Source organism: Temnothorax curvispinosus, unplaced genomic scaffold, assembly GCF_003070985.1.
Source record: "Temnothorax curvispinosus isolate PA1 unplaced genomic scaffold, ASM307098v1 QBEX01010277.1, whole genome shotgun sequence".
NCBI lineage: Eukaryota > Metazoa > Arthropoda > Insecta > Hymenoptera > Formicidae > Temnothorax > Temnothorax curvispinosus.
In genome coordinates, this window is record NW_020220057.1 from 168,557 (window position 1) to 179,052 (window position 10,496).

At 36.4% G+C, this 10,496-nt stretch overlaps 1 protein-coding gene across 2 annotated transcripts; it reads right to left on the reverse strand.

The window, feature by feature from the left end:
* LOC112459977 (homogentisate 1,2-dioxygenase) lies at positions 1-5,988 on the reverse strand. 2 transcript variants are annotated; one of them, XM_025024367.1, is made up of 9 exons: positions 5,884-5,988; positions 5,376-5,511; positions 4,758-4,903; positions 4,353-4,539; positions 4,086-4,265; positions 3,593-3,816; positions 3,210-3,336; positions 363-694; positions 1-30 (listed from the first exon to the last, which is right to left on the reverse strand). In XM_025024367.1, the coding sequence occupies exons 1-8, from the start codon at positions 5,899-5,901 to the stop codon at positions 366-368; spliced, it is 1,347 nt and encodes a 448-aa protein (XP_024880135.1). In that variant the 5' UTR covers positions 5,902-5,988; the 3' UTR covers positions 1-30; positions 363-365. The 2 variants fall into 2 exon arrangements, with proteins under 2 accessions (XP_024880135.1, XP_024880136.1); XM_025024368.1 differs by lacking the exon at positions 1-30 and having other exon boundaries at positions 271-694.
* Positions 5,989-10,496: the final 4,508 nt, after the last annotated feature.

Consider the following 10,496-nt stretch of genomic DNA (forward strand, 5'->3'; position numbering starts at 1 on the left):
CAAAGAAGAGAAAGATCGCAAAGCGCACTCCTTCAATAACAAAAATATCAATATTTGTTTATGTTTATATTACCAATAATAATAATAATTTATTAGTAAGAAATATCTGAAAGACTTTTAGTTGCGATTAAAAGAAAAAACAAAAAAAAGCTCTCACTTGCTTGTTTTTTTCTTTTTATCAAAATAAATCATCGAAATATTTTTTTTTTCTTTTATCGAAGATGACACAGAGTTGCTAAAATAAAATGTCCAAAAATAATAAGAGAGAAAAAGAGATGTAAAAAATTTATTTTAAGAGCTGACAACAGTGTCTCCCTCGTGAATACGTTAAGATAGAGACGTGGATATGTTGTTCAACATACTTGTTAAGCAATTTTGGCCTGCTTATCAGTGAGATCGAAATGCTTTTGTAGACCCTGCCAGCATTTGTAGTAGTCGTCGTCCAGCTTATTGCAAAGCTTACTGGCCCATTCTGTCACGGCCATGCTATACGAGGTCTCGAACATAAAGGCCTGTGTATCGTCAGCGATCCGTTCTGGCACCAGCTCGCTATTGGACGCAGCCTCGAAGCATTGTTTATCGGGACCGTGCGGAGTCATAATGGAATGTAGCGATGCACCACCGGCAGAAAAACCATCCTCCTTTGCCTCGTAGCGGCCCTTTATTAATCCCATAAATTCGCTCATGCAGTTTCCTGAGAATCCGATAGCAGAATGCCAGAGTTATTGAATATACGAATTATATGTTACGAATATAAGTTATAGTAAAAGACATTAGATAAAGAAAAAGATAGACAAACATATAGTAAATACCTAATAATATTATTAATTATTAGCAATTAGAAAAAAGTTACTTTTTAGTATTTTATTTATAAGCCACAAGTATAACATAAATTACGTTTCTAAAAAAAGATAAAGAAAGATAAAAATAGCTCATTGTCTCTTTCGAATTATCTAAAGTAGTTAAAATTTCAAAATAAACCGCGCTGAATCGTTAACTGCGTCAATAGTGCAAATCAATTCTACGAAATATTCGCGTCTTGTTAAAAAAATACAAGAAAAAATTATTGGAATGTATCAATACTCGCTCATACAAGTTCCAACATTCGCCGATAAAATTCTTTGTAAATAACAGCTACGATTTGACTTTATAAATGTCAAATATCATTATATCGACAAAACTTCTCGCGAAACGCATAACTCGGTGTTGGCAGATGCTGAATGATTCATTTAATATCAACAATGGACCGACTTAATCCGTCAACGTTAATCCTCAATATCCTCATCGTCGATGGATGCCATCAACAAGTCGACATGCGGGCGCGTATACGTCACGAGCGATTCGCGATCGCGCAACAAGACGCAGCGGCCGGATCTGCAATGGAAATTACGTGTATTTTGCATATTATCGCTCTCCACGCGCCGCCGATTTATTCATTAACGTGGAGAATGGCCCGCATTGAATAGGCCGCTATACTGGTTATCAAATCTCGGAGAAAGCAGCGAACGGCTACTCTTACTGGTGCTAAAACATATTTCGAGACATGTATTGCTTGTAGCCTCGTACGTTGTTGCGCGGTTTCACATTAGCAAAATTGTATAAATATCAATGCAATGTATATAAAGATTTAATTAATTGAACTATTATATTAATTAAATTCCAGTGTTCTAGAAATATTGAAAATAAGAAAAATGAAATAGAACTAAATACGAAGTGAATTAACTGAATTGAAGAATTAAGTAAGAAGTATAAAATTAATAGAAGTATAAATGATAGAAAATCTATATTAGAAATCTTTACTCATAAAATTAAGATTAAAGAGAAGTTATCTTTAGCCAATTATCATTGAATTTTATTTCATAAAATACTTTTATAAAAAGTAATAAAAGTGTCTCACAAGGATACAATTTTTAGTCACGTTTTCGTAGCCGTTTTCCATCGATTTCAGAATAATTACGGAATAAGTATATATAGTTTCCTTCATAATAAACGCATATATATATATATATATGTATACACACTTTCGATATTCACCGATAACAAAAATGCCAATTACTCTCCACTTATTTATCACAGCTATTAAGCGAGCCTTCGTCAATTTTAATAAGATTCCCGATAATCGGCATTAACTTTACGATTGGAAACTATCACAGCGCGTTTATAGTCCGCTGTCACAATTACTCGCCGATCGATCCTATAATTTTGCACGTAACTTCTGTACCACGGAATGGTACACATTGAAGACACCGATAATGGCCGCTTCTTGTGGTTTTCAATTACTCAACTCGTAAGAATGCAACCTCGTTGATAGGCACATCGTGCCTACCCGTCTTTCTCCTTGCACGCGACGGACTTTCTCAACAAGAGAGCGCGATAACGCAGCGGAATATGACGAGAATAATCGCGACATCGAACGAAAGTGGTCCGTCCCGTCTCGTCATAATCGATCGGCATATTGCGATCGGCGTGACAGGAAATCGGTGAAACGACCTACCGGGGAAAGAGACATTGTGCGATCGGTCGCCAGGAAAAATTTCAAGTTTTCTCCGAGCCAACTCGGTTTCACAATTTTCAGGGGCGCTCTTCTGGAACGAAGACGCCGCCGAGTCGAGTACGACGGTGCACTCGCGCTCGAACTCTTGCCGCGTGTAATCGACCCCACGGGATCGGCGACAGGGAAAAGAGCCGCAGAATTCGCAATTTCTTGGTGGTATACCGTGTTTAGTAAACGCGTCACGGATCGTCGAATCGGTAGTTTAATCAAGATATACCAAGCGGTTACCAAGCAAACCAAAGAACCAGTTTAAAAGAGACTTGAAAGATATGTCAAGTATCTAAGACGTTTACCTTAAATACCCTTAAAAATACAATATCTATATAAAAATATAATATCTAATAAAGTCCCTTAAATATCATACAATATCTAATCTTTAACTATAATTTCTACAATTTTTTACATATTCCTATAATTTGGAACGATATTTATCAAATTAGCATTTTTTTCTTGCTTAATTATAAATTTAAACAAACTACATGAAATTATGAAGCACTTATAGAAGTAATCCAGTAATCTTATTAAATATTATTGGCATACACTTTAATTTCCCTCGTTAAATCGCGTTAAGAAAAGTTTACACAGGTCAGTTTCATCTGTACATCGGCGCGTATAATGAACGCAAAAGGTATGTACTTTCTAGGAATATACTTACGATGATAATAAGGGGGTCGGAAAGTGTGCTCCTGTACGGACCATCGGGGTGGAAAGATAACAAAGTCGGCCGCGGCGGTTCCAGGCTTGTTAGTGGGGCACGTCAACACGGTGAAGATGGAAGGATCCTGCGGAATTAATTGAGCTACTTAACATTCCGAGAATGAGCATGATAAAATCCGAAACATCCGATGGATATGTAGAAGAATTTAAAAAAATCTTACTTATCGCACGTATGTATGTTTGTTACGTTAAAACACAAAAATGTAAAATGCTAAAGAAAATTAAAGAAAAAGCAGTAACGCAATTTACTATTGAAAATAATATTAAATCGTTAATAAGCTTTTCCCTTGCGTTATGTATATGTATATTGTTTATACTCACGCAGTGATCAAAGGAAACGGAATTGATGACCATGAACCTATTGAGATCGTATTTGTACGGTACGTAATTACCGTGCCATGCGACGACGTCAAAGGGACTGTGACCTTGATTGGCCACGAACAGCTTTCCCTGATATTTACATATGATCTCGTAATCGATCTCGCGATCATCGTACCAAGCCACCGGTGTCTGAAAGTCTCTCGGGCTCGCCAAACCGTTCGCCCCTGCGCATTTAATTCACAGCCCAGCTCATTAATCCGCTTATTAAGGAAATGCGAATGTATCGAATCTCCCTAGTGGAAGAGATGTAATTGTTCAACGACAGCATAACAACATTATGTTGTTTTTCAACAGCTTGGTTTCGAAGATAAAATACGAAAGTTTTATTTACCATTAACGTTGAGAGAATTGGGAATGTGGATTAATTTTCTTAAGTTTCTACAAAAAAAGTGTTATAAGCTACTTCCACAATTAATTCTTCGAATCGAATTACCTATTGGTCCCAATTCGGGCAGCTGAAAATGATTGTCGAAGACCTCGAGGATATAACCCCTGGACGGGCCAAAGACGGTCACGGAGAATCGCATACCTTGCTGAATGACGCATATCTCGTTCGGCTCGCATCGCATCTTGCCGAACTCGGTGACAATCTGCAGATCGCCCAACTGTGGCACTGCAACCGGAATCAAAATTTGACATATGTATATTCTTTTTTTCCTTAGAAAAAAAAGTAGATGTTGCATTTCTTAAAACCACCTACCGATGAGAAAATCGCCATCAGCGTTGTAGAAAGCCCTATCCTTCATGGAAGCGTTGCATAAATACACGTGTACCGCAACGCCCTGGCGTATCTTGGGATCGCCGGCACCGCAGAGAGTGTGAAGACCCTCGATAAAGTCGACTTCGGGATCTCGTCGAGTCGGGACGTCAAAGGTCTTCCATCTTAACTGAAACGCGAACAACCTTCCGATAGTTCGTAGATTGAAAATATTCAGTACAACAGAGATATATTTTATTTTTCTGTGAACTTAAAAAAAACCGTGGAGGAAAAAGACAAAAAAAAAAGAAAAAAAAGATCTAAAAAAAAGTTAAATGTATATCTATTAATCGTCTAGTTAAATCGTTGTTGCACCGAATCCTTGAATGTAATATTACGAAAATTTACCTGGTTAGGATTAGGATGAGTATCGTTCCAATCGTTTTTTACATAAGATTCGGCTCCATGAATTTTAATGAAAGGTTTGAACGGGCTGTGAACAACGGATGGTCTTATTCGATAGAACCATGATCTTTTATTTTGTCCACGCGGAGCTAAAAAATGAAAATAATTGGCATTTTTAAATAATAATTAATGTCTAGTATTATACAATATATTAAGGAAGTAAAAAAATTGAACTATTGATTCAGTATCGCGTTGATAAAAAATTTAAACCAAGTGACATTTATTACTACAGAATTCATATTATCTTAAGACTTCTCTTTATCAAAATTTGATAAGAGACAAGTTAAAGACTCGAGACAGAAATGTAATCGCACTCGAGCTAACAATAAGTTTACCTTTTTCAAAGCGTAAATTTTCCATCTATTTCACTTTATAAATTTACACCTTGATTGACAAATTTTAGATGAAATTAAATTTTTTTAAGTTCTAAATTTATACTGACTGACTTTTTGTTTGACAACCGTAAAAGTCGAAACTGTGTAGGAATCAAATCAAAACGTATAATTAAAATAGGAAGTGTTTTTTAAAGACAAATTCAAGAATAAAAGGATTTTTATTCACCAGTGAACGCTGTGCCCGACAATTGTTCGGCATAAAGACCGTATGGACACTTCTGCGGGTTATTCTGCCCAATGGGTAGTGCTCCCGGACAACGCTCATCCTCGCTGGAGAACTCACAGCCGAATCCCGTAAGATACTAAAAGACACTTCTCGATGAACAAGCACTCTATCTTTTTCCCGTTAAATTAACACACTATCTTGCAATGTCAAGCGTTAGTTTAGATTTCAGCGGTTCCTATATCACATTTTCCTATATCAAAATATTCTTTACTGTCAGTATTTTATACTCTCTTATTTAAAATGAGAAATATACACTAAATTCTAAACAAAATTACACGAAAGAGTTTGGGTTACTTGCGGGACACCATTTAAAAATTAGATCAGATAATTTTCCAGCTATCATTTCCACAATAAAAAAAGAGGCTGTTTTTAACAGAAAATACGTTCCGAAAAGTGTTGCACACTGAATTCTTTTAATCTGTCAGAATAATCAAAACGGTTTTGCTACCTTGAGCTCGTCCTTCATGTCGCCAGCGATCCTTTTCTCCGGAGACACGGGCGTTTCTTTTCCTGGTGTAAAATACAGAAATTTCCGCGGCACTCCCCTGTTTTATATGAACGCGGTCGTCCTTAGGCGACGCAACGACAAGAGATCGGTGTTATACAAAAAACATGTTTACTCACTCCTGGACCAATCGAGCGCGACTATCCGCGTAGGCACGGCTTGCTTCTGATAACCAGTCGAAGAGCCAGAAATTCCACGTCACGCGACAGAATTTATCGTCAGGTCTCTCACGGCCGGGACGAGCCCCTCGCAACGACACGAAACTCATCGTACGATATTACCGAGTCGTGTGAACCGTATTCAAATCAATCTCTGACACCGCCAGCAGGTATTTTCTGTGAGAGCGTCTATTAAATCATGATTTCATTATTTCGGTAATTAATTAAATTCTAGCAGTTAACCTCCTTAAATTGCTTACGCAATGAAGATTCTATTTAATATTCTTCTCTTTGACGTTTTCTTTTATTGTCATATACCCGATATATCTCCGTTTCGCACTTATTGGAATTATTAATCTAGTAATTGATATATGATAGCGTTTCTGATAATATGAGAATTTTAATGCATATATCATTATTTTTTTAAATACTGCATTATATTTTTTAATTCCCCTTTCTCGATTTCCATCATGTTTACCTGGAAACACTCTCGTAGCTTTGAGAAGGATTTACGAGTAGAAAAGGCGTGTACTAACCACGTGTGTCGTACATTAAATAGCTGTTTTGTGTTGCTGACTTAATATCATTATAAAATTTACAAACTCGACTTGTTTGTTACATTCAATGACGTATCAAAGTACATTTGCGTTCTATAACATTTATATAATTTGTTTAATTATTTTATACAATTATTATATTATTCTTTCTCCTCTTTTTTCTATAATTGCCATATAATAAAATATAAATATTATGTGTATAGAATTCAAGAATTAAGGAATAATTTAAAAACATTAGAATATTGAGAAACCTTTATTTATTCTTAATTTCGTAATTAAATAACACCGAGATAACAACAGCCGCACCAATTTCTTCATTTTGTCATAACATACCTTATCTTACAGATTCGTGAAGATTAAGAATTCAGTAATTTTCACATCTTTATTCTGGTAAATGACGGGCAATGCTGTAATTTAACAGGAATTTGTTTCGCTTTTCGTCGAAGTTGAATGTTTTGCCGCCTCTCTGAAACGAGCACATAGCTCACGCGCATTTAACGAGTAAGTACACAGCATCGCGCGCATTTATGATATATGCACGAACGTCAGAGGATCCTATATACTTATCTAATCGTTTTCACCTTGACGGCTAGTTATCGGTTATCGCGGAGAGTTTATTGACCGCGAGAAAGTTTTACGTTTTACGTCACGCCGAACGAGTATGCCTCCTCGCACCTTTGGCGTAATTATACGCGCAGTTTCCATCAATCATGATCGCAACGAAGACGTCTGATGCGCTACAATCCATGGATGAAGCAGCGGTAAAGAAAGCAACGTTTAATTCCAGATCGTCTGCTGCTGTCGGCAACTCCGCAACGTTTTCTTGTAACTATTTGATAATATAAATACAAAACAGTAATTATTAGAAATAAGATTTATATCTGTGTCTTATACAACATTACATTAAAACTTATGTTATGTTTTGCAGTATATAAAACAAATTTAATTTACATTCGCGAATAGTCACAATAATATATACAATAATAGTCTGTTATTGTCTTTATGTAGAATTATATTTGCATTATTTAATGATATTCGTATTAGAGCTCCAGATTTAAGCTCGCTCGCGGAAAGCGCGGTTGCAATGCAGAAAATAACACTTGCCATAAACAAGGCATTTGTCATAATTGCGCTCCATATTCTCGAACTTTCACCGTGCGGAAAATCAGTCATTTACTGATGGTACATAATAACAAGTCGATCGCGTTCGCTTAAGAAGGAAAGCCTTCGGTGTCTTTTTACGCTTGTGAACAGAATCGAATTATCGGAATGTTTTTTTGCGCGCCAATCTCGATATTACGAGTAAATGGAAATCGCCACGCTATAATAATTAAGATGCATGATGAATTTGCATACACGTTGTTTTCGCGAGCGACACGATGTGCGGTTGCGGAAAAAAAAAGAGGAATCTAATTGCAGCTTTTGCTGCAACTGTAAACAGCTTTACGATCCGCGGTTGCATCGCGAATAAATCGACAAAGGCGCCAGAGCGTGAGTCACAATCATGCAAATAGGGCAAATAGAACAATTCGCAAAAGTGCAATATTGCGGGGCAATAGGACAATTCTTATTCCCGTCATTCTTATTTCCGTCACAGCAATATTCTATTTTCTCCCACGAGACAACAGACATACACGTTATATAAAAAACAAATTTTCACGTTGTGTTTATTTGGTATTTATGGTATTTTATTATATGATATTATAATATCTAATAATGCTCATATATATATAATACTTAGATATTTTCAAGTTTATTACTGATTTACGACGAAATAATAATTCATCTATCTGTATTTATACGCTTCGCGGTTTAACCACCAGGTGTTACTTTACAAAAATTCCGATACATAAAAAACAATGGAAAATTCTACTGCACTCTGTGCATTGCGCAACACTGATCCGACTGGTTCTCGAACTGATAAAAATCGAAGTGACAGTCTAAGGCTTTTTCGATAACCGGCTGCGTGTCGAGGAGCGAAATGAATTCTCGAAACGCTGACGACGTCAACTCGGGACTGCTAGTTTTATTCCAGTCACAAAAATTAAAAATGCAGACTTGTTGAAAAATTAATGTACGCCCAACCTAATTTCACAGATGATTTAACAACGCTAAACTTAGTAGACCTTAGATTTATTGCTTTCACATTCATTAATTCACATCCAGCAAACTAGTAATCGTGACATTTTATCGAATTCTAGTTTAATTAAAAATGCAAAATCTCTGTAAGAAACAGTGAAAGAGTTTGATCAATAATATTACAATTAAAACGTTATAATTGTAATTAATCTTCATAATCAATCAAACAAACAAACAAACAATAAGAATTTTGAATTATTCCTTGTCATGTCAATTTACATTTTATATTTTAAATTTAAATAATAAAAAGCAATGACTTTGGACTTTCTTTGCATATTTCAGACTACCAATGTTACTCGATTAAGTGGACATGAGAAGAGAAAATACTGAAGCAATCCGCGTTAATAATATGAAATGAAGAAAGGAAATGGTCTACGTTGACTAGACTAGACTTTCTTCAAGCGGTATTTAAAATCGCTTAATCCCACGCTGAATCATTCGGAAGTAATTATTCACAAAAAGCTGCGTTGGTAATTTTACGAATTTACGAGTCTCTATTCATAAATCGCTTATGAATAGAGCCCGCGATCACGGAGAACTCGGGATCGTTCGGTGCGAGACTTGCAGTAGCACCTGAAAGAAGAAACGCAGCCCAGCAGCAACAGCAGGGAATTATTCTTTACAGTTAGACGTAGTGGGACCACAAGCGAGGAGGAGGCGAGAAATTCTCCTCTTGGTGGGAGATGATAAAGTCCGCCTCGAAGAGAGGAAAGAGCGGTGCCACCTCGCGGCGGCGACGACTTCTCTCTTCCATCTCCCCGTTCGAGAGGAGACTTCCTTTTGCATCTCGGGAGAGAGAACTAACGGGGAATGCACAGATGCACACCTGAAGAAAAAGAGCTCGATCCCGTGCACGCTTTCTAGGTCGCGCTTACTTTTCAAGGAGGCGCGCGTCTTCTCATCGAACTAATAAGGAGCAAAACCGAAGATGAATGTTAATTTTTATGTTTCAATAAAGACACCACTTGTTCGAATCGAGATTTAGTTCGAATTGTAATCGAGATTTGTTTAAAAGGAGACGCGCGTCGTCTTCTCATCAAACTAATAAGGAGCAAAACCGAAGATAAATGTTAATTTTTATGTTTCAATAAAGACACCACTTGTTCGAATCGAGATTTAGTTCGAATTGTAATCGAGATTTGTTTAAAAAGAGGCGCGCGTCGTCTTCTCATCGAACTAATAAGGTGCAAAACCGAAGATGAATGTTAATTTTTATGTTTTAATAAAGACACCACTTGTTCGAATCGAGATTTAGTTCGAATTGTGATCGAGATTTGTTTAAAACAAGTAGAAGCAAAAAAATCATTTGACGAAGCGAATATTTCCGTCAATTCTTGTTTAATATTTGAAAATTAATAAATGAGAAACGCACACCGTTCTTAAGTTTTCCAGAAATTTCCGAATCATCTATAATACAATTCGACAATAATAGAAAATTCACAGAGAATTCTCACAGAAATAATGTAAATAAAAATAAAATAAAAATTTTACACACAAGTTGCATAGAAAAAGTTTCTCAAGTATCATCATTCGAGAATAATATCAAGATACAAATGCCTCTAATAAAAAAAAACCTTCCGCGAGGACCAATTAACCTCGATCCTTCCAAAGATCGCAAGGTAAAACGGAACGTAGCGGGAAAAGCCGCAAGATTTGGCGTAGTCAGGACTAGGACGACTGCGAAGAAAGGTAAAAGGACGAC

What these genes read in the sequence shown, in the direction of transcription:
- LOC112459977 (XM_025024367.1), bottom strand. An exon ending in GTCGGGCACAGCGTTCACTG is followed by an intron (nt 4,904 to 5,375) that starts GTGAATAAAAAT and finishes TTCATTTTTTAG; the next exon opens with CTCCGCGTGGACAAAATAAA. An exon ending in GCCCGAATTGGGACCAATAG is followed by an intron (nt 3,817 to 4,085) that starts GTAATTCGATTC and finishes TTAAATGCGCAG; the next exon opens with GGGCGAACGGTTTGGCGAGC.